Below are 24,553 nucleotides of genomic sequence, written 5' to 3'. Positions count from 1 at the left end.
GCAGCCTCACAATGTACAGTACACTCGCGGGCCATATTTAACTCATCTTGACAAGGCTGTTAATTTCTCTGAAAGCAGGGACGGATTCCAGCAACCCTCTCTATCCACGTCCCCTCTTCCCTCCAAAATGCCCAGCTGTTGCCACAGTAGACAGCTGCTTTAGGGGCAGAACGAATCTCAGCTGTCGAGCTGAGTCGTATGTTGGGGGGGGGGGTTGGTGGATTTTGGGGTTTGTACTCCCCTCAAAACCAATGACGCTCCACTTCCTACTCCGCACGGCCCAGCGAGATGGGTGGAGCGTGGAAAAAAAGAAAAAACGCTGACAGACGGCAGATTTAAAGACAGAAACCAGGGGCTACAGCTGTCTGTGTGTTTACAACCAAACTGAACTGGGGGTCAGCCATGAGATGTCCCCAAGAAATCGATGTACTATAACCCCAGCTTGATCCGAATCTGGCTGGAAAATAGAGAAATGTGCTCGAATATTAGATTATGCTAAAATCTAATTTTGACATCAAACGGTTTCCAACAATGAATATTCACCACATAGGGATTTGCTGAAAAAAATGCCTCAGCCGTTGCCAAATCCAGAAAGAGGCGAACATATTGTCGCTGTTCATCCACTTGCACAGAAACTCAACATACACGTACATGACTCACAACCGGTTTATTGCCCTGGATCGATCTCAAATCTTCCAAAGTGGTTTGTGTTAAACAGAACTGCCTCTTTGAGAGTTTAACCCGGCGTCATTCATGCTACACGTTGTAAAGGTCGGAGGTCGTACGAGCCCATTTCAGTCGACCTGGAGCAAATGAGGCCTCTGGGCTATGATCTCTGAGCGTATTCTAATGAGCCTGGACAGCCTGGCACTTGATCAGAGGGCAGTTATATGATACGCAAATTTCATATTGCTTAACAAACTAGATTACGGACAGGGGCGGGGGGGACAACAGCGTCTCATTACTGGCCACAAGAAGGCCAGGGTCTAATCAGAATACGCTGCTGTTCTTTGTTGCAAATGTGGACAATATGTGGACGACAGAGTGACGTCCACCAGGTTATAGAGAGACGTTTGAGTGATGTTATGAATTAAAACTGGTCTGGGGAAGAGTCACAGAAAGGCCAGTGACAAACTGGTTGACTGGTTTGTCCTGATTTCAACTACAGATTGTGGATGAAGGAAGCAGAACGCTAAACTACCACATACTCTTTATCACTTCAAATAAAATTACGTGACATGCATCCAGATTCTATTTATTTCAAACATTGATCTGATCGGTAATAGTGACATATTCGTAAAATGATTCAAATTTCATCATGATCGCATTCCTTTAGTAGAAAAAAAACTGAATGCAGCAGCAGCCATCAAGACTCACTTTAACCTGACTTCCTATTTCATGTTCCCATGTCTCCCTCTTGTGGTGAATAACTGCAATCACATCACATCACGCTCCACAGGTGGCTGGGACCTGCATTTGATTTATTTCATCACTTAATTTGTCTCCACATTATTTAAGTAAAGTCCCTGCTTATATAGAACCAGGTCGCTTACATTAACTAAGCCTGTTTGTTTTTATTTGGCAAATGACTGGTTTCTTAATTGTTCAATTCAACCAAAGGACAACACATCATATTCATATTATATTTTTATTATATTTCCATTTAAAACATTTACTTTATTCTTATTGACTCTGGCCTCCAGTTACACCTCAAGCATGCATCCAACTTGAAATATCCAACCATCCATTTTGAAATATGAAAACCAAGAATATTCTATTACAAGAAATAGAGTGTAGCATATATCCACAAAAATAGTGACTAAGCCTGCACCAAAACATTAAAAGTACACACGTTGGCTTTAGTAGATTCCTATACAGCATAAAGTGTCTGATTGAAAGACAGTTTGCTCACACATCATCTTTGTTTTATTCTAGTATACTGTACTATATTCACCTTTCTTTGGATGTTTGGATTGTGTTAATATTCCTGATTTATGCAAAATATGAAAATGTCCTTTCAGAGAGGAGAACATTTGAATCCACAACAGTATCATAACGTTTTGATCCCATGAGGATTCGATGAAAATGGATCCGTTTTAGGTGGAAGCCTGTGATCATACAGTGTTTGTACAGATGCAGTTTTTCAGCACCACGGAGAGCGTCCTGTGTCTATATGCCCCCCCCCCCCATAGACTGTATATAAGGTGTCACCCTCGTAATCACATGTGATGATCCCACGTACACATCAGCACACAGTCAACACAACCAAGTCACGTGGTGGACATTATTCTCAGTTAACACAGTGAAAACAAAGACTCAGTGCAAAGTGCTGCGCTCCTGCGTCCTGACCGCGCTGCGCTCCTGGCTCAGGTTTGGTGCCACATCCCATCGACGCTCAGAGTCGAGGCTGCTGCCCTGAAGAGAGGAGCCTGTCCGCGGCAGGAAGCGGCTCCACCACAGCGGAAGCCAGCGCGTTCAGCTTTTCGGGATCATTTCCCTCCTGCTCTTGAGTCGCGAGGTGTCTGGGGGAGCGTGCGTTTGACGCGCAGGTGAATTTAATTTTTGCCACTTCAACTTCCTCGCTGTGCAAACTTTTCTTTTCTGTCTTTATTGTTTTTGATTCACCTGAAATTCACGCGGATACAGTGATTAAAAAAAAATCTTGAGAAATGTCTCGCAAGAAGTCTGCCAGGGGCAAAGCCGCGTCCAGCAGCCCGTCCACGGGCAGCCCCACCGGGAGAGGCACCGGGAAGGCAGCGCGGAGCAGCCCGGCCATTGTTCAGATGAACGGAGTGGTCCATCCCAGCAGACCGTCCATCAGCAACAGCAGCGAGTTCTATGACATCGCCTTCAAGGTAAGACACAGGCTGCTGCTGCTGCTGCTGCAACACAACTAGAAGTGAGCTTTAATCCAGTGTTTCCACCTCAGAGGTGCAGAGGGTGCAAACCCACACACACAGAGGTCACTAGACACTAAACACAGAGGAAATGAAATAATCCCTCATATGAAATCACATAGAAACTTCTTTCTGTTTTCTTTATCTCTACACACAGGGAACACTTCGTTATTTCATTTATTTTGGGCCAGTTTCTGTCTTGTTCAGCTTCCACTGTCTTTTACAACCTGTGTTCATGAAACAGCAGTGAGCTGACACCAGCTGTGTCAATACGATTGATAACCTGGGAAGGTACACACTCATACACACACACGCCTTTGTACCTCTATCTTATTGAGGACACTCACTGAAATATTACATTCCCTAGCCCCTTACCCTAACCTCAAAATGTCGTCACTTTCCAAAAATGTCATCACTCTGTACAGTCTATGCACAAAGATAGAATAGAATCGTTTCACTAAAACCATATCCTAAACCTTAACCATAACCGATTCATGCCAAGCTCTAACCTTAGCCAGGACCTCAGAAAGGAAGTTTTGCCTCATTAGGACCGGGCATTGGTCCCCATGAGGTCCACTGGTCCTGACAAAATCTGTGTTTATGCTGGAAAAGGTCCTAGAGAGGCACAAAAAAACCGTACACACACACGCCTTGTACTTCTTATCATTGGCATAATGTATTCCCTTTAGCCCCTTACCTAAACCTAATTCTAACCCTAAAAGCAAACTTTAACCCTTTAAATGCCTTTTAAAAAGTGAGCACCATCCAAAATGTCCCCATAAGGTGTCTGCTCAAAATGGTCAACACAAAGATATACATTCAAGCACGCACACACACACACACGGGCCTGGAACAGCCAGTAAACAAACCGTTTGCTCACGCTGTGCAACTTGGGATCGAGTGCGTATTTGTGTCAGAAGCACAGGTCACTGGGTTTGTATCAACTGTGTGCAATTGTTATCTCGCTTTGTCCAACTACGATGCGAGCACTTGTGTGAGAAGAGAACTGTCACTTAATCGCAACACAAACACAGACTCACTCCCACGGACTCTCAGCGTGCACTCCCAGCACCGCTTCAATGGGACTCGTGCCACCTACTCTTGTGTTTTTGAAGCAGCTGTTTAGGTGCAAGTGCAACGAAACGCAGCTTTTGTTTTGAATCGATTGTTCCATCGAGGCCACGTCACTCTGTAAACTGTGGATATTATTTAAATTGTTTGTTATTTTTTTAAAGGCATGGATGACAACTCTTTTCTTGTAGCCAGCAAATGAACGATTACAGGAAAAATTGAAATTCTCTAGTTTCCATTTTGGAAAGTTTTTTTACTTGAATATTTATCCTACATCTCCTGTTCTTATATTCAATTAATCAGTCTGACAAGTGACATACAGTTTAAGACAGAATTTTTTTTTATCTGTTTACCTGCTGGGTCAAAATCTCACCTGTAGCTTTTAGAGTATTTTTTTAACAGGTGAAGCTTTGCAGAATTCGACCTGTACTCTATCCCCTGTATCCCTTTTGTTGTGCAGATAAGAGATTGTCATTTGTTGTCCATTGTGCCACATGTCGTCATATCCTGTTTTTTCTGTAAGAGCTTTAATCTTCACCGAAGAGACTCGATGCATTTCATTTAGAAAGACCAGGTGGCTCCTCCTGCCGAGCTGCATAAAGGAGGGACGGGGAAACAGGACAAGAGAATGAGAGTGGAGTCAGAGAAGGAGAAATGAGGAGCAGAGAGCAGAGAGGGCTCGAGCCTCAGACGTGTTTTTCTTATACCTGTTACTACATCACTTGGCTCTTCCACCTCTGTCTTTCATCTCCTCTCTGCACCCAAGGGGCACTGACTTTATGATTTCCGTGGTCTGGGGGCCCCACAGTCCTTCAGCCAACCTGATACCGGTGATCAGATCAAACATGTAACTTCATCACAGCTCAGAATATAAAGAGAAATGGGAGAAACTGTCTTTTCAGTGGGAATGAAACATACAGAGTCCCACATACAGACCAGGAGCTGCAGAAATCCACTGGCAGCCATAATGAGCAGCCACATACTCGCTCTTCACTGGCCAAGAACCAAAATATCAATAATATTCAAATATAAAAATTGCTGCATCTCCCTGTTTGTGTGTATATGTTGTGAGTTATTTCAGCGTTGTCTGACACTTGCCCTCATCGAGCAGTCAGACAGTCTGAATATTTATTCCGTGTGTGTGCGTGTGTGCGTGCGTGCGTGCGTGTGCGTGTGCGTGCCCTTCCAGTCGTTCCTGTCTGAGCTTTTCCCTCTTGGTTTTTTTTCTGAACAGGTGATGCTGGTTGGAGACTCTGGCGTTGGGAAAACCTGTCTACTGGTCCGCTTTAAGGACGGAGCGTTCCTGGCAGGCAGCTTCATCTCCACCGTGGGCATTGACTTCAGGGTGAGTTTAACAAAACCAAAACAGACGTGCACGATCCACCACAGACGTCCCTTAGTACCTTTTATCAAAATGAGCACAAGTGGTATTTTTTTTTAAAGCTGTTCAGTGTCTCATATATTATATTGCCCTGAGCTGTGAGTATTTCTAGTGTTAGAAGTCTCACAAGATATATTGATTTCTTAAATTAGTTTGACATGCTTTAGTTTGGTCTTTTTGGCTCCGTGGGTGATAACAATGTCTCTTATGTGCCAGATTTGTGGTCCCACATGGCCGTCCAGGAATAAACCGTGTCCATTTTTTCTCTTTGTCTGTCCGTCCATGAGAGGCGGACGGGTGGGCACTAAGACCCAGGGTGGTAGAAAGAGACAGTTGCCTCCTTCCAGTACTTATCAGTGCTAACACTGTTATTAGTTCTAATCACTTACAGGCTTCATCCGGGCAGTTTCCTCCAATAGTTTTTTTTCCACACACTCATTGTCAGTTTAAAATTATCCCTTTACACTCACTGGCTCAGGTACATTCAAACACACACACACATTGGGGCGCCGGTTGGTGCACGTGGAAGAGTGAGCGCTCCGTTCACGGATGCGGTGTCAGTTGTCATCCATTACGACACATTACATGAGAGAAAATGATAGATTGTCGCGGCCAATCCCCTTTGATCATTTACGAACCCACCCGACACCTTCCAGGTCAGGGTATAATTGGGCTGATATTATGACCCCAGCATTTGTCTCTATACCATGATGGAAACTCTACATGCAAGTTGACCTTTTACTTGTTCCTCCACCTATCATGGTAATTTAGTTTAAGAAGCTTTTTAAAGTTACCATGTTATCACCGTTACATAAAGTGTAGGTGCAGCATTAGACCCATTAAAACCCCTGCGAGGCATATTCACATGGGCTGCCTCTGTGTGCGTGTGTTCAACTAAATTATCCAACCATTCTATAGCCCTGTGTGTGGGTTTGGTTGAGTTTGTGGGCGGATGAGCAGTTGATTTATTTACTTATGTAACATCTCTTACAACACAGTGTCTGTAGCCCCAATGTACGTTTAGGCCTATCTTTTCAAAGCAGAGACCTTCATCAGCTATTTTTCTTCGCTGCATTTACCACTCGGGGAGGAAAAAGTGCAAAACTCATAAAGTTTAGTGCTCAGTCGGCTCTTTCCTCATATTGACTTGTTTAATCGCAGTGTGGCACCAAGCTTTGTGACATGAATAATTTCATTATCAATCCTCAAGGCTCCCATTCTCTTCTGCATGATTTCGTGTTAAATGGCTCAGTTTCTCAGCGCAACTGAAACATCATCCTATAGGTTAGGAATGAGACATTTTCAATTTTTTAGAGGAAAAACTTGGTATTCATACATTTAAATTTACCGTTTATGCGACTGCACAAATTGTATAAACAATGTAATTGTTTTGCGAAGTTGAGAAAGCGAACTTTGTTGAGAAGGAAAACATGAAGGTCCTCGGTGTTTGTCTTCCCACGGTGGATGCACCGAGACACAGAGAGGCAGGGAGTGATTGTTATTTTTAGGAAAGACAGTTTTGATCCTCATTATTTGCTGGGAAAGAAAAAAAGCAATTTGCTCCGTATGGGGATTTGATCCGGTTTCCACTTCAAAGCTGCAGCGCGATGCTGTGTTTTCCTCCCCATCTTGTTTATTGTGATCTCATCTCGTTTAAACCTCAGCATGTTCTCAGGATTACTGAGCTGCACTGGTACCTTGTTAATCTTAAAATCCAGGCAGTCCGAATAGGAAATGCAAGTAACATTGGATTTTATTAGAGAATCTCCCTATGAAGGGCAATAAATTCAAAGAGAGAGAATATTGTGTCTAATCATATTAATTCCATGTAGATCTTACCTTGTTATATCTTACTCTGAAAGATAATTGCTGCCAAACATTCATAGGAAACTGACCAAAGTCTTTTTGAGATGAAAATCTTCTCCAAGAGACATATGAGAACAAGAGACGAGCACAAAACTACAATAAGAAAAACAGACAAAGCTCAGTCATATGATGTAAGCAACTAAGAAACAAGAAATTAAGTAAAAACGTTACAAAAAACAGGAAACAATAAAGCTTGGGTGTCTCCAAGGTAAATAAGAGACTCTCAGTCCATGTAAATGGTGGATAGTACCTGTAACCTCACTAAAATGTACAGCTTTATAAGATCAAAGATTGCAGGCATTGCGTATGTAGCTCCCTCAGAAGCCTTTATTCAACTCCCCGAGAGCTGTGAACAGAGTTTCATGTGTAAAATCAGTGTGTTTTTCTTCTACTGTCTTTATTCACCAGCACAAGTTGTCTCATTTTATTAAGAAATACTTTATTTGGCTTAAAAATCTGTAGAAAATTTGGAGTAGAATATCAGATAATAGAGTCCACATGTCAACTGTGATGCAGCACGTCCAGATCACCTGTTGCCATGGTAATACGAGTCATGGGCAGGTGGACAAGGCTGACCGGAGAGCAGAGCTTTGGGTTTGATTGTGTGGCCTCTGACGCTCGTAGCTTGAAGGAGTCGGCGTGCTGCTTCAGTCAGGAGGTTATAGGCAGCAGGGGAAAGGCATCAGTCCGGTGTCAATGACCCCTGTCGCTCAGGCAGCAGTTTTTTTCCTGCTGCGTAAGAACCTCTGATTTGTTCTCCCTCGCGAAAGTAAAGATTTGCATCATGCATAGAGACACACAAACACGAATCACAGGACGAGGACATTTTCTTCTCTCCCTTTCTCTTTAAACACAACTTACATCACTTGTACCTCTTCCAGCTCCTTGAGATACGATGTGAGGATCAGACTCTATCAGTGGAGGGCAAATGTAGTTTCCTTCATAGAATGAAGAAGACTTGCGGACAATAACCTTTTGAGACTCCACCGACCCTGTCTTTTATTCCAAGGCCTGGCTCTCCACGGCTTGAATTCATATCTCCGCAGACACAAAATTCACAGTTTCCTTGACTGTATTGAATTTAGTTTTTAATTAAACATTAGACACATTAAAGACGTTAAACTGTGAGTAGCAATGTCAGTTTAAATTCAGATTTTAAAAAGCCATTAATCAAGCCGACTCCACAGATGCAAACAGTTCACATATTCAAGCTTTATGTTGGTATCAGACAATAGTCACTGTACATTCATTAATTTTCTCATTAGTCTGAGACAAAGATGAAACTGTAATGCCGTTCTTTGGTGGGTCTGGGATAATTATTAAGATGCATGGTGTTATTCAGCCTTTTCCCTCTGTCAACAAATCTCAAGAAAGGGACTAAAACAAAGCATTAGTCATTCTCACACTACCTTCCAGCTCCCCCGCCCTGTCTGTGGCGCTCAGGCTCAGGCTCCACTGATTCAGACTGAAGATATAGTGTAAATCTTTGAAAACGGGTCACAGATGTATTAGTTTCATTCATCTTAAGGCTTTAAGAAGTTTTAAAAAATGACTTGGCACTGCATTTTCTTATCAAACTTTACTCAAACTGAAGTACAGTTTATATTGCTATAGTTTCAGCTGTGGATGAAAGCACATTTGGGGCTCTAGTGAGTATTCGAAGCACACGCACAGTGTGAGTGGGATTGACACAAAAAACACTATTGAATTTAATTAAGGAATATGTAACCTAGTGTGGTTCATTCATGTGCCTCATTAATTGAGCTCTACGGATCAGAGGAATAAGCTTCATTATATCAGGGTACACAAGCAGTACTTACTGTATTGGTGGGATCAGTTCTCTGCAGGGGTTAGAATATTTTTTCTCAATATATATGTACACCTATTTTTTTGTCTGTACAACAAACAGGGTTTTATTCCCGAGGAGCTTATGTTTACTTCTGATTATTTTTCTGTTAGTTAGCAGGATTACGCTAAAACTAGTGGACGGATTACCACCAAACTTGGTGAAAGGATGCAATGTGGGTCAGGAGAGAACCCATACAATTTTGGTGTAGATCAGGGGGCAGATCCAGGAATGCTTTTTCACTATCTGTATTGACAAGATTGGGCGTTTTTCAACCTTTTCATTGATTTCTCAGACAATAATTCATGGATCTTGATGAAGCAAATCAGCTGTGTCTGTGTAATTTGGTGCAAATCCAAATAAAAATCTGTGTCTAGTGAGATTAAAGGTGGTTTCATGAGGGGACTGTTCAGCCTTGGCGGAGGTACGCAATCCACTGAGAGCTCCGTTAGTTTTGTATGGATCTGGCTTTTTTGGACATCAGATCAATATTTTTATTAAAAGGTTATGTTTTGTTCTCCTTGGGTCTTTAATTCACTACCTTTTATTTAAATAAAATAAATAAATAGAAAACTGCTGTGAGGGCTTTGCGAAGTCCAAATCTTTCACAGAGCTGTGGTACAGTCTGTGGTGGGAGCTGTCCCTGGTGCTGAACCCCTACTCCAGACTGGGGTTCCACCTCCTGCATGTACAGTGTATAAGGCCATTCTACCAATCTGTTACCAATATCTTTTAATAACTGTCATGTCAGCCACTTTGTCTCAATTACACACTGATAGTCCAATATCAATTCCCCATACTGTAATTGTTTAGATCCATCATACTTAAAACTTGCTTCATTTTTCTGTCACTTTCCTCCACGGTGCAGCATCGGGTAGATTCTCTCTAGAAAATGATATGTTCAATGTTTGTAGTTTATTCTTTTAAATATTGTAGCCGTGAGGCAAATGTTTATTCACACTTTTAATCCCTTTTAAATCCTGCACACTGGCAGGGAAGTTGGTAGGTCTATCTCTCCAATGTAACTTACAGAAATACAATGTTTTCAGCTAAAGGGAAGAGTCAGTCTCCGTGAACAGGGTCAAAATGTCTTTGTTTGAAAGCCAGGCTTGAAAAGCAATTTCTTTGGGAGAGAACTGTAGGATCATTAAGAGTGAGACAGATAATTGGGGACAATAGGGGAGGAACTAATTCCAAGGAGAAGCAGAGAGGCCAATTAATAATATTACTTCGACAACCTTCCCCTCATTTCCGATGTAGTGGGAAAAACAACCTTTCCTCACATTTTCCTCCTCACCATCTGAGAGACGTTAATCCCCCAGTCACCTTAACGGATGTAAATTCAGTGGTGAGGAGACGAGCAGCACTCGCCTCCGCTGAGACAAGGGCGCAGCACCCAGCTGTCAGTCATGTGCGTGTGTGATAGACTTCTTATGCATCTGCAATTTTCACCATCAAAACACCTTTGAACAACTTTACCAAGATCCTAAATTGTCAGTCTGTTGTTTGGTCCAAACTGAAATACCTCAAATTATGTGAATGGATTACCGCTAAAATGATTGCACAGGCCTTTATGGTCCCTAGAGGATGAATATTCCTTGACCTTTCCTCTAGTGCCACCATCAGGTTGAAATTTGTTGGCTTAAGTCAAATCTTCCAACAACTATCAGATGGACTGCATGAATTCTCTGAACGCATGAGAACCATAGACTGTATATAAAGATAAACGATGCATCTCCACTTCCTCCCTCTAACCAGAAATGAAACAAACATATCCCCGATACGAGCGCTGCCATTTTCATCATAACAAGATTTGAAGACCACAGTCTGCACAGTAGGGGGTTTGATGCATGGTGTTGATACATGTGCTCAACTGATTGTTTTGTTCACTACAATAACAAAAACTTCCCAATGAGCTAATCACAGACAACTTGTCCCCTTGCGGATAAACGGAGGTTATCATTTGTTACATTCTGGAGTTAGCGTCTGTTTCCCAGCGTCACTGTACAGCCCATAACAGATGAAACATCACACCACTGCTTTACTTAACAATGATTTACTGCAAAGATATTGTCATTTGATCACCAGCGTCATTTCTTGTGCGTGGGCGGTTTGAGTGAATGATCTCATTGTTAATAGAAAATCTTTGGTCAACACTGTGTCATCAATGTCAACAAACATGGCAGCTGAATCCACAAAAGTGTTGCACAGGAAACCGGAGAATAACCAGCGGACGGCTCGGAGTTCATCCCCACAGATCTGATGAGCAGCTCCCGTGCAGTCACGCTACATTGAAACAGTTAATTGTGACCGTCCTTCACGATGGACACAATTACTTGATGGCAAGGTTACCCTAGCATTTTGCATATAAATATCAACAGGGTGAACTTTTTTCATCTGCACAAATGAAAATGAAAAGCGAGTGCAAGTGTTGACGTTTCTAAAACGCGACGGATGTGAAACAAAAATAAACTGTAGAATAATACAGATATCTCAGGAGGATAAAGAAGATCCATACATGAGGAAGATGTTTACAAAGATGTCAGCTTGGAAAGAAAACAAGATTTGAGAGCTTTTGCCGTTAAGGGCCGACTCCGGTGTTGATGTCCTGCCTCCTCCATGGCGCCACCCCCCTCGCCTGAAGCATAACCACGCCTCCTCCACTATCCTCTCTCTTTACTCCCTTCTCGTTTCCATTTACACCAGTGACACTCCTGTGTGTCACAAGTCCGACCAGACGTTTCACACCTCGCTGATGGAGCTGGGGCATCATGTAAAATCCAGTTTACATGTGGAGGCACAGACGAGTTTCGCACATAACAAACAGCATCTATCCAGATTTCACTGATGTTATTTTTGGGTGTACTTAGTATGTATGTGGGGGTGGGGGGGAGGTGGCTCTGAATCAGTCGACTGCAGGATTTTTTTGCTCAAACCTTTCAGTCGTCTGATTTTAACAGAACTTGAAGTGTGGATGCATGTCAGCACTCCTGCTCCAGCATTTAAGAACTTTGCAGCTATTAGACTGAAAGATGCATGAAAAATAAATCGTTCGCCCCCTCCACCACTCTGGGTCAACACAAGCTGTCGTTTTCTGTTGCTCAGACCTAACTTGTTTTCAATGTGCTGAACCCAGTCACCATTTAAAAAACCCACAGTAGGATATGGAAGAAAGTCGCTGGCTTTTTCCATGCATCTCATATAAATAGCCTATGGTCTAGTAATGCCCTTGGTCTAGTAATGTGCTTATGTTTAAATAAATACAGGTTTGTCTATAAACTATAGTGATAAAATTGATATAAATAGATATCAATATTGGCGTCTGCCCCTAAACTCCAGTTTTCACAGGTCTTTAATTCTTTACGTTTCCTGAGCAATTACCTTTTCTTAAACCAACGACAACTACCAGACATTGTTGATGTTCTTTGTCAAAACCCCTCAGATTGAAGCTGTAAATATAGATTTCTCGCCTGACCTCTGACCTCCAGAATGCAGAGCCAATCATCCCATGTGGACGTGCAATTCATCAGGAGGGGTTGTATTTACTGTGGTTTGGTCAACCTCCCAGTAAACAGTGCTTGATGGTTGGTGTGGAAGACCAAGCCCTCGTCGTGCGATCAATAGCACTGACCACAGCTTAGTGCTTAAATGGGCTGAAAATGTGTCGGAGGGTCAATTAACTGATCCGAGCTCAGCCCACAGTCGCACACGGATGAGGAAGAGAAGTTATTTCACTTTGATGAGGTGAGAGTATATGTGTGTAAGTTCAGACGGAATTGGTTTGTGTATATTTCCTGTGCGAGGTGAGGACATTAAACATTAAAATTCCTTTTATGAAAAATTCATCCCTCCGTCATTAGATTATTGATGGGGGGTCGCCGTCTGTCTCCCTCGTGCTCAATCATGAAGTGAGATACTGGTGTGGTTTCCGTTCGGTCACACATCCAGCGACACGAACACACACCTACATTCACACACAGTATACAAACTCACACTGATCTCAGTGCTCAACAGATGTGGCAACTGTTAATGAACCGGGGGAGATCCAGGCATGCAGATCTTGTTATGCATCTGTCTCTCTCTTCTGACTGTATTGTTTGCTGTCGCTCTTACATCATCATTGGCACAAAACATCCAAGGAAACTGCAGCAACCTGCTCACGAGTCATGTTTTAGGACGCAGGCTACTTTACCGTTTCTCTGTCGCTCTCATCTGCTGTTCTGTAGACAGGATTATTAATCGATTAATCAAGAGCCGAATCATTTAAGTAATTGTTCAAGTCTTAATGTGGAGGTAAGACTCAGTGTTGACTCAGTGAGCCATCATCATGCAACATTGACTCATGATTGAGTCCATCCTTAGCGAAGACTTTCTGAGAATAGATAAATGAGGACATGTGGGATATGAATCACTTTCCCTTTACTTTCATCTGTGATTGGAAAAGACACCGTGTGCGTGTGCATGTCTATCTATAGTTATGACGGACAATTTTGGTTCAATTCCATCATTGTGAGGACATTTTGACTCGAGGACATGTTGGCCGGTCCTCGAGCGTGCGTGAGTGCGTGCGTGTGTTTGCATACACCCCCAAACACTCACTGGAAGTTGCGTCTGACTTCTTCAGTACAAACATCATTATACTGTAAAGACACTGCATTTTGAAGTGTCTCTGTCATGGTCAAAAATCCCACGGTTCTCCGCATCAGATGTTTGAGAGTGTGACTCATGCAACAAGTGAACCCTCACGTTATTACCACTCAGGCACTAGATGCACTTTGCATATACTTTTAATTTTAATGTTGTTTTGCACAGTTGATTGAGCAGCTTTATTTTTAGTCGACGTAGATCAGCAGGAGAGAAATGAAGGACGGAGGGAGAGCGGTCAAGCTTTGCTGCTTCGACAAGTTGAAGGATGTGTGTTTGATTCCCTCCCACCGCTGAAAGAAATGACTTGTCCACTGATCCATCACTTCATTTATATTAGAGACGAGTGTTTCTGTTGCACAGGGAACTGGTGTCACAGAACATCTGCTTGTAGAGAAGGTGCCTGTAGTTTCTGTGTAAAATGAATAGATTTTAAATGATCAATATCTGACCATGATTTTAAACAGTGTGTGATGAGGTCATAATTAATACAGAGGTTACACTGCTTCAGGACATTATAATCCTTTGCATTTATTCCTCTTGTCCATGTTAAATCCTTAGCTGAACAGCAGAGAATGTGTTTCCACTTGCTACTAAATGCAACCTCTGAAAATCAAGCTTTGTGCTAGCAGCCCTTCACTCTCCCTGCTCCCCCCCCCCCCCCCCCCCCCCCCCCCCAGCCCTTCACTCCACCTGCATCTGTCTCACCTAATGCAGGAAACTGAAACATGCTCTACTCCGAGTCAAATAGCCTTGGTGCTGGAGGAGCAGACCAGAAGCCTTTTGACGAATTTTAGAGCATCATAAAAGTTACATGCTGCCACTTTGAGTATTTGAAGAATCGCAACCAGCAGAAACCGTAATATGAGTCTGGAAATGTTTACTATTCAGATTTATGAGGAATATAAGACTGCAGCGAGAGAGGCAGGTCTGATGGGTGAAATGACAATAATGGACCCATCTCAAAGATCTCCTCCGTCCCTGTGGATGTCTCTGACAATCCGTCTCCTCATTCATGATGGTCTTTATGCATCTGTCTTTCACTCGTTTCCAGCTTCTGCATGTTTTTTATAGAGGGTGAATGCTTGACCGACTGATTTCTCCATTATCCACTCTCCTGCCTGCCTGTCAGACCGCCTGCCTCCTCTGAGTGGGTGCAATTTAAGTGCCAGGCATAATCATGCCAGCAAGTGGCAGTAATGGTTTTTTTCCTGCTTGAAAAAAAAAAAAAGAAGAATTGGATTAAGATGGAAAAAGAAGTTACAATGGAACAATGTATATGAACGGAGCCATTTTGTCACTAATTGTCCTGTGTGTTGTTCTAGTTGTATTATAATCAGGGGTAAGCGGTTTTATTTTGTTCATGCACATGACTCAGCCCTTATTAAATTGAAAAATGTCACGCATTCAGCTACGCTTGAATTACTGCCCAATTCTGTTTATGTACACGTGAACATCCACGTGTAAGTGTTTGTGTGTGAGTGGGTTGGGGTTCACTTGTGCCCAGGGAGATGTTTGTAATTAACCAGTCTATGGTAATTAATGAAAAGCGGCTTTGCCACATGCTGCCCTAATGTCACAGGGATGTGGAGAGGAGAGCCCTGATGAGCATCATGAATATTTAACCGGGGCATGAAAGAAGAAGCAGCAGCGAGTTGAGCTGTTTGAATATGGGAGCATTTCATGATGAAGCAGATGAGAGACAGAGATGGGAAACAGATGGTAAAGCAAAAGAGAGAGGGACATTTATCCAAAAAGACATACATTAGTTTGCGCATTCAAGTTGCTTTCATGTAACTTATTCTAATATCAACTCGCAAACCAATTCTTATCTGTAAAATTTTGAGTTCAAACAAATAAAAAAGCTGATTTAAACAAGGACAATTTCCTTGAAAAACTTCTTTTTGTCTTTTGCTCAAAAGTCAAATTGCTACATCACAGGAGGCGCAACATGCTCATTAAATCTCCCCTCGTTGAGTTTTCTTGTATACAAACAATAGTAGTCTTTCAATTCAGTGTCAAAAAACGTATTGATCATTATTTCCTTCATCATGACACATTAACAAGGCTGGTTTTTTAAAAATCCACATTGTTTAAATGTTTAGTGTCTTGCAGTCTTCGCTGCCTTTGTCTTATCACATTACAGTGGAATAGTGGGAATGTACTTTTATTACTCGGTTCCAGAACTTGTGTTTTCACCCAAACCTGTTTTTGCTGATTTGTAGTACAAAGTCTAGAGACTACCGGCCACATCGAGGAGCCCATTCTTTGTGTTTGATGCTTTTTGTTTTCCATCTGAGGATTGAAGAGATTATATTTTTGACACAGTTTATGTTTGAGGTTTGTTTTCCACTATATTCTTGAGAGTGTGGCGCATCCTTGCAGGAAATGTGTCTCATATGCGTTGGCAGATATTCGTCCGTGATGATGCTGCACCAAAATAAATAGAGGTGTTTCTCGGGGACATTTTCAGTTTGGCTGTGCTTATAGTGGCGGTGTTTGGATGTGTGTGTAAAATGCACCATACGCTGTCTCTGTGTATGTTTATATATTCAGGTAAAACTGAAGACTGCCCCCCCACCGTCGTTATTCTTCTTCGCACATGGTCACACAACACACACACACACACAGCCATAGCGTTGTGTTGCCATTTTGATTTGTAGCAGGCCAGCGTGTGAGAGGAGCCTGAGGAAAGAGCTCCAGAGAGGTCAAGGCTTTGTGATACAGCATCAGAGAAAAGTGCCTGCGTTGGTGTGAGTGCTCTGCTGCAGGTCACAGGTGATAGATCAAAATACACAGAAGAGGCTTTTTCCAAGAAGGAGCTTTAATCCGAAACATGGGCTGAAATATAAAGAGCAAAGTTAACCACTTAAATCATGTTTACATCTGGTTGGATGTCACATTTTAAGGCTTTTACAGCACGAAGGAGAGGCTTGGAAGTAGCAAATTGCTCTGGCTTGTGAATTTTTATAGATACAAGTGCATGTTAACCTATGCGTTGTGGTCCCAGATCATCAATTTTATCTATCAGAGTTTATTTTATTTCTACATTTATTTGCCGTGATCTTCTGCAGCAGCACTCCAGCTCTGCCAGTGCCTCTGAGCCGTGGAAATAAATGAGCAAGCCTGAGTTGTTGCGGGAGCAGGTTTGCTTGTCTGAAGGAGCCCAGAGGTCCACAGCTCTTTCAATTAGTCTCTGTTTCCCCCGAGTGAGGCAGAGTCCATAACAGGAAGGTTCCGGCTATTACACCGACTTCCCTGTCAGACGTGTTTTGGGGAAAAGAGACTTTTGGCCAGTGACGAGCTGCGAGTGACGAGCAGTGAACATTCCCTCCCTCTCTGTCCTGCACACACTCACAAAACTCTTGAATAAAATAACATAGAAATCAGGAGCCGAAATCATGGTGACCACATGAACTAGGGCCTAATCTCTGCCAACTGTGCCAGCTCAGCAAGTATAGCCCTTTTAATGAATGAATGAACTCCATTGTTTGCATTATCTGTGTGTCTGGTGTATATGTGATTTATTGTCTGCTCTCGGTCACCAGGAGAATATGCAGTGCTTCTTAATTTGAACGTATTTGTAGAAAGGGGTTTTGAAAATGCTGAGCCGACTGTATCGAGGAGAGGAGATAATAAAAAATTATTAGCTTCTTAGATAATGGAGGTGGGGGGGGGGGTGTCTGCTTCATACATGCCCGGTCCCACTTCACACATCCTGATCATAACAACAGTAACTTAACAGATACTCACAGATAATACTCGGCTGACCGTAGGTTCTAAGCATTTTACCCGTAGCAGTAGTTATTTCTCCCGTAATTGTATTTGAGAGCATCAACTTGTGGCTGATTTAATTCACTGGCCTCAAAGTCCATGTCTGCATGATACACTGGTAATTATGATCTGACCTCAACTAAAACAAGGGCTTCCTCAAATACACCTGCGAGGAGTCGTTCCTCCAACTTAGCACATCAAAAAACCAAGGATATTTTCATTGATTTTAGAAAACTTGCCCACACACAGAAAGACACATCTATCAAAGGTCAAACTGTGGAATGTGTGCAAATCTTATAAATACCTTGGGACTGTTGTTGACTCCAAACTGAGCTTTGAAGCAAACAGTGAAGCTTTGTGCAAAAAAGGGGGCACCAGCATTTGTACTGCTTAAGGAAAATGTCCCACTATTTTATCAGGCTTTTATTGAGTCTGTTTTGTCATTTTCTTTCGGTGCCATGGTTTGGTGACCTGTCTTTGGAGGATAGAAACAGACTGAGTCAGGTTGTGAAATGGTCCAGTCGGCTGATTGGTGAGCCTCAGATGAGCCTAGGGTCCCTGTACACCAGACAGTTACAGAGGATAGCCAGCTCCATTACTAACGATGACTCGCATCCTCTGCATGGGGAATTTCAGCTTCTACCCTCTGATCCAAGGCTTATAGTCCCAAGGGGGTAAAACAAAACGCTACAGAAATGGTTTTGTTCCGGCTGCAATTGTTCACTTGAACAGGTTATAGCTATATTTGCATATTTGGCCTTATCCATGGTTTTTGTGGTCTAGTCTTCTGTCAGTGTTTTATCATTTTGAACTGTGTTTGGATGGATGCATCCCTTTTTATTTGCTGCAAAACAAATCTACCTACGGGTACAAATAAAGAAACCTAACCTGTAAAACACAGGGAATGGCTGAAAGGCGGCTTAAACTTGAGATGTATTACGGTGTAAGACAAAGACGAGTGAGGAAGAGGAGGGGAGATTGATTAATTGATATGGACAAGCTGTTTCCACTATCAACTTCATTGAGGAGCAGCAGATGAAACGCGTGCCTCTCTGCAGCAGATGGAGAGGTTGAGGAGGCTGAATGGTTTTGGTACAGTATGTGAGAGTGTGTGAAAATGTCTGTGTCAGCAGGACATAGAAAACTGGACAGCTCCAGACAGCTGGAAGTTGGCCCGACTGCGGAGTAGAGAGCCCTGCCTCTCGTTTAGATCTCCTCCCTCTGTTCTTTGGTCTATGTGTTGATGCCTTCGGAACAAAAGGAGACATTGAGGAACTGCACCACTTTCCCATATCAATCTTTTATCTAACAATTCCAGAAATCTCTTGTTTGTCTGTCTGTGTGTGACGCGCATATCTCGAGAACCGTCCATCTTCTCAGCATCACGCTTGGCTTGTGTATTGTTCGGTGCAATTTGGACACGAGTTCAGTACTCATAGCGGTGGCGGCTGGGAATCATTAGCCTGAGCGGGTTGTCGAAGTCCACGACAGCTGATTCTTTAGTTTGAGCTTCACCAAACTTTGAATAAACCGGTGAACAGCTCTGTGGGCAGCAGCCGTGGCTCCAGGGTTCTGTGGACCGAGTTTGCGGCTCAATTACTGCAGGTTACTTTCAGTTTCAGACAGCACACCACAGCAAGAAGGTCCTTTCTGTGAGTTTGCATGTTCTCCCCGAGCCAATGTTCTCCAGGTACTCCGGTTAATTGGCGACTCTAAACTTCCCGTAGGTGTGAATGTGAGCCTGAGTGGTTATTTGTCTCTGCATGTCAACCCTGTCCGGTGTAGCCCCACCTGTCGCTCAATATCTACTTGGATCGGCTGCCCCCCCAACCTCCCATGACCCTCATATGATAAGTGGTATATCTGATGGATGGCTGACACCTGCTCTGAGAACTCCTTCTACACTTGTAAGTTATGATCCCATGAGAAGTGCTGTTTCTGTGCCGACTGTATCTTCTCACTCAAGACTCAAACATATGCATTAAATAGCCAGCATCCGGTGTCTGGCTGCTAAGTAGAGCAGTTTGTATTTGAAGATGTTTTCTGCTGCGGCTCGGGGAATTAAACTGACCTGAGAGTGGTACGAGCCTCTCAGCTACCCCTCTGTTAATTGTAAGCATATCACAGAGTATCAGCTGTGTCCCCTTGAAAGACGCTAAAGCTCGAGAGGGTTTTTGAAAATAAAGTGGAGAAAGTAAAGTGTTGCTGGAAGTGTGACTGGCAGTCTTTAATCTACACCTTAATTCCCCGTCTTCCACAGTGGACTCGTTCTCTATATAAGCTGCTGAGATGCTTTATTAATCCTGCTCAGTCCTCACTCTCTGATATTATTAAATCTGCATCGCTATGCCCTGTCCTGTCTGGTTTCAAATACTTCCAGCATAATTCTAGGTGTAATCACCCCTGACTAACCACAAAATCCTCACCATGGTGGTTTCGAGCGATAACAAGGACATGGAGGAAGTCTTTGGAGACTTGATTCCTATCACACATACAGACACGCAGTGTGCAGCTTGACTTGTCTGTGAATATTTATGAGTTTCCTCCTTTGTGACTCGTGAGGAAGTAAATCAACCGAACACGTCAACAAAAGCTGCATCTATTTTTTTTTCTCGAGTGCTCCGAGGGACGATTAGCATCTTGCCGGGGTTGAATATCTCCTGTGTCTCCTGTGGGATCGGAGTGGTAGAAGGTCAGCAGTAGGCTTTCAGGAACAGCTCAGTGGGGATGATGGGGGAGAGGGAGGCTTTGACCGTTGCCGTGGCACCAGGTGAGGTAATCCACACGTCTATTGGGAGGCTGGTGTGTGAGTCACTGAGGGAACGTCTTGACCTCTTCTTTTCTGCAGCAGCGACTCGGAAAACTGGGGAATCCATGTGGTGAAATAAATGTATTGATGAGAATGAGAGTTTACAAGGCCAGTATTGATTTTTATTATTATACAATTAGTTTATTAACCCATTAGTATATCAGGAATTGTTTCAACAATTGATTAATCATTTAGCCATGCTAGATTGAGCATGTACCACTGTAGAAGCCATAGACTGCATAAAAATTGCGCTCCAATAATGAAGCCCGGTCATAAATCCTGCCTCCTCCATGTTAGTGGATAGGACATGGACTAAACTAGAAAAATCTAACTTCATGTCAAGTTCTTATCACACTGATGTTTGTTCAATGGTTTTTATTTTCTGGATATTTTAGCTTCATTAGCTCCAGTCGGAGGAAGTGATGTGTCATCCATCTTTATACAGCCTATGCTGCTACCCCTGCTGTTTCATCACCAGCAGGGGTCCAGGCTGAATCATCTCAATAAATATTGAACGGAATTGCCAGGAACTTGCCTCCTCTCACACCTGCTGCACCTCAGGAAGCTTTGGAGAAATCCTGCTGTTGCTTTATGGTCAACTTGCAAACTTTCACCTTGTGCACAAGCAGCTGCATTTCCTCTGCAAAGAACCGTTCTTTCTTACTACCTGCAAATCTGCAATGGCATTCGCAATCAGGCAATGTGCAAGAGCACTTGGCTTTTAGAGGTAGTGGGAGATTTTACTCTGATTGGTTTATTGCTTGTAATTCCCAAGACACCGCAATGATTAATTAAAAGACTAAGTACAACCCTTTTGAACCATGTGCACGCTGCTGCTCTCAAGACAGAGTCATCTTCTGACCTGACAAACTGCTCGTCTGTGTGGTGGAGCAGATCGAAGCTCCGATCAATGTCCCCTTAAGAATGAAGGTACAGAGCGAGGCGCGGAGAGTAGGGCGGGTTAAACCTCTGGAGGAAACCAGCGACGCCTCATCAAAAGAGGCCGGGTCAGGTGGAACCATGCAATATTGATAGAAAGAAGAGAGGAGAGTAAGGCTGGTAGATGAGAGGAAGAGACTGTTCAGACAGGTGTACACAATAACACACACACACAGCTGAGATTGTTTCTTCCACACACAGAAAACATTCCTGGTTGGAAAAGTGCTTGAATTTAGGCTCTGTCACTTATATTATCTTCCTTTCTTTCCCAGAATAAAGTCCTGAACATCGACGGAGTCAAGGTGAAGCTCCAGGTAAGTTTTATTTCATCCTGACAATCATTTCAAAACAGACTCGAGCAAAATGTCTATAATAGATGTCAAATGAAAGGTGTCACCCATATAAAAATGGGGTTTTACTGTCTCCTAATAGACTGCACAGATGATAAAACCAGTTTTTATGGGTTTTAGGAACAAAGCACACACGTACAGTATGTTTTAAGTTCTGCAAATCTAGAAGTGCATACATTCAAAAAGGGGGAAAACGCTGTCCTGAGATGAGCCCTGGTGTCACCCAGCAGGCGGACCCTCACAACCCTGACATCCAGATCATTATTTAGATCCAAACAGATACTTTCTCTTTCACTTCAGCACACAAGCAAAGAGCTGTATAATGCTGCAGTTTATCTTAGTCGAGCCCACCACCACCACCAGGGTCCCAGGGCACTGTGTTTTCCCCATTTGTATGGGTTTTATTGCTGCATTCTGGATTCCGAGCACATTTCCCTTAATGTCTGTGCTTTCTCTATTGCTTGTGCTCGGTCCTTGGGGGCCACTATATGTTTTAGGTTTTTACATTAAGCTTTAATGCTTATACCGTTTAATGAAGAAACCCAGTGTCTGTGGCCTTATGTTGTGACGACAATCAATGATCCAGACAATCAAAAATATGCAGAAAAATAATTAGGCTTCATCCGTCTCCATGAATACTTTCCGCGGGGCACTGACACTCTTCATTCACAACTGTGAGAACTGACGCCCATAGTCAGAACAACTCTGCATTGTTGTATGTTTGATATTCAATCACTGCAAGCAATTATGTGAATGCTCCATAATGATCTTAATTAGGGGTTGACGGAGGCTGGTGGAGAGGACTTCTGCTCTGTGATTAATCTATTTGGGGTTAATTGGCTTAGAGTCCGTTTGCAGAGCACCCTGCCGCCTCCAAACAGAGACAGCGGAGAGTTATTTTTCCTCGTGTAATTGCCATTCGTCATTGCTGCCACACGGATCCTGGGAGGACGGTTGCCCCAGGGTGCAAGTGAGGAGGCAGAGCCAGCATCCACGCGGACATGTCACAGAGAGCGAGGAGGACGAGGGAGTGAGGGTAAATTGGTTAGGTAGGCAAAGGGAATGATAATGATCCAGCAGGTGACAGGCCAGGACAAAATCCAGGATATGTAGTTTATACATAAACCAAATGAGGGCTGCTGTCAGCCTGAACAGTTCGGCTCCAAGGACGGGAGAACATGTAATTGGCACTGGAGCCAAACTGCGTTGAAAAGCAGTGTTGCCTGATGGGAAAGAGCAGAACTTAAATAGCCTTATTCCACTGCTGTTGGACAATATACTACAATGTATGAATGCAATATAAGGTGTGACCTCAACTCTATGTTTTTATATTAACAATAGATCAGATTATATTGTGTAATATGAAACAACCCTGCAGCTCTGCTCAGCTCAATACCCGGTTCTTTTCATTAGGACTCGGTGGAGACCAAAGCAGAGCGACCCTTTACACACATAGCAAGCCTTTTGTGATGCATGTCAGTGTTGTGCTTGCGTTGCTGCCTCCGAGTGACCAAAAGATGCAGTTTTACGCCACCCAGAATTTTCACCAGTGCAGACTTCGTAAGCCAGTGGACTAATTTCCATACTCCAGAAACAGGAGAGTTATTAAAAAGATAGAAACGTCTCTGCAGTGATTGCCTTCCTCTCTCACTCTCTGCAGATATGGGACACCGCCGGACAGGAGCGCTTCCGCAGTGTCACTCATGCCTACTACCGCGACGCCAACGGTGAGACACCCCCACTTATACACCAGAATACTCTTTTGTGATTATTGTGAAAGCAAATGAACCTGATGAAGCTCATAACATGCCGCTCTAGGCCAGTCTCATGATATGCAGATTATGGCCTCACGGGTTTAGAGTTACAAGTTAGTGTGTTTTCACCAGCACCTCCAACTAGTTCAGAACGCAGCAGCTCGGCTTCTCACTGGTCTTTAAAGGCAACTTCACATCACCCCGATCCCTGCTTCTCCCCATTGGCTCCCTGTCAGTGTTAGAATTGGTTCTAAGATTTTACTGATCACTTTTAAAGCACACCAGGGTCTGGCCCCAAGCTACATCACAGAATGATTGACCCCTCGTGTGCCTGTATGCAGCCTTAGAGCCTCAGGTGGATCCCTGCTTGCTTTTTCCAAAGTGGAGGTTAAAGCTAAAGGCGACCGATCATTTGCCATCAGGGCCCCTCGGCTTTGGAATGGCCCACCTGTGGAGTTAAGGCTCGCAGAGTCCGTGACTTCTTCTAAATCACTTCTTAAATCCTACTTTTATAGACTTGCTTTCATGGGATGTTGTGTTTTCTCTGGGTTTTTATTGTTTTATTTTCACCTTTAAATTGCTTTCTTCTTAAAGTTTTCATTTACTTTTCTTGCTTTGTTGTCAGAGCACTTTGTAAACTCTGTATTTAAAAAGTGTTTTCCCAGTATAATTCACAGCCATGTTAGTGTCGCTGTGTAGGTGAGATTGTTTCTCTTCCAATGTGCAATATTATTAGGCAATGAAGTTTTTCCACTCCTCTCCTGAGATGAAAAGACAACACCCTCAGGATTCATGGCGCCATTTAATGATCTGTGATCAGTCATTCAGACGTGTGTGTTTGTGTGTCTGCATGTGTCTTTTTTTTATGCCTCCGTGCAGATGGCTGCCAGTGGCCGCATGCAGTTGCACGTCCGTCTGTTTTATTCTTGTCAACACGATATCTCAGGAACACTTTGACAGAATTTCTTCAGATTTGATGCAAACGCTCAGTTGGACTCACGGCTGAACTGATTAGATTTTGGTGGTCAAAGGTCAAAAGTCAAGGTCATGGTGGCCTCAGAAAACCTTTTTTGGGGCTTGTGAACGTGTGAAAATCCTTTCAAATTGGACACCAATGTTCCCTTAGACTCACAGATCAACTGATTATGTTCGGGTGGTCAAAGGTCAAGTTCAAGCTATTTCAGATATTTTTTGGCTTCCTTAACATGATATATCAATTTGC

General features: G+C 43.1%; 1 protein-coding gene across 2 annotated transcripts in view; it reads left to right on the top strand.

The window, feature by feature from the left end:
* Positions 1 to 2,213: 2,213 nt before the first annotated feature.
* The window catches only part of LOC117765782 (ras-related protein Rab-26-like), a 45,212-nt gene continuing 22,872 nt past the window's right edge, over positions 2,214 to 24,553 (top strand). For both annotated transcript variants that reach the window (XM_034592273.1, XM_034592274.1), the window contains exons 1-4: positions 2,214 to 2,855; positions 5,203 to 5,313; positions 21,500 to 21,541; positions 23,238 to 23,304. In XM_034592273.1, the coding sequence (XP_034448164.1) occupies positions 2,670 to 2,855; positions 5,203 to 5,313; positions 21,500 to 21,541; positions 23,238 to 23,304 (406 nt within the window). In that variant the 5' untranslated portion in view covers positions 2,214 to 2,669. The remainder of the gene's footprint in view (positions 2,856 to 5,202; positions 5,314 to 21,499; positions 21,542 to 23,237; positions 23,305 to 24,553) is intronic.

Source organism: Hippoglossus hippoglossus, chromosome 8 (assembly GCF_009819705.1).
Source record: "Hippoglossus hippoglossus isolate fHipHip1 chromosome 8, fHipHip1.pri, whole genome shotgun sequence".
NCBI classification, from domain to species: domain Eukaryota; kingdom Metazoa; phylum Chordata; class Actinopteri; order Pleuronectiformes; family Pleuronectidae; genus Hippoglossus; species Hippoglossus hippoglossus.
Note: the sequence above shows the minus strand (reverse complement) of the source record. Positions and strands in the feature narration are given on the sequence as shown.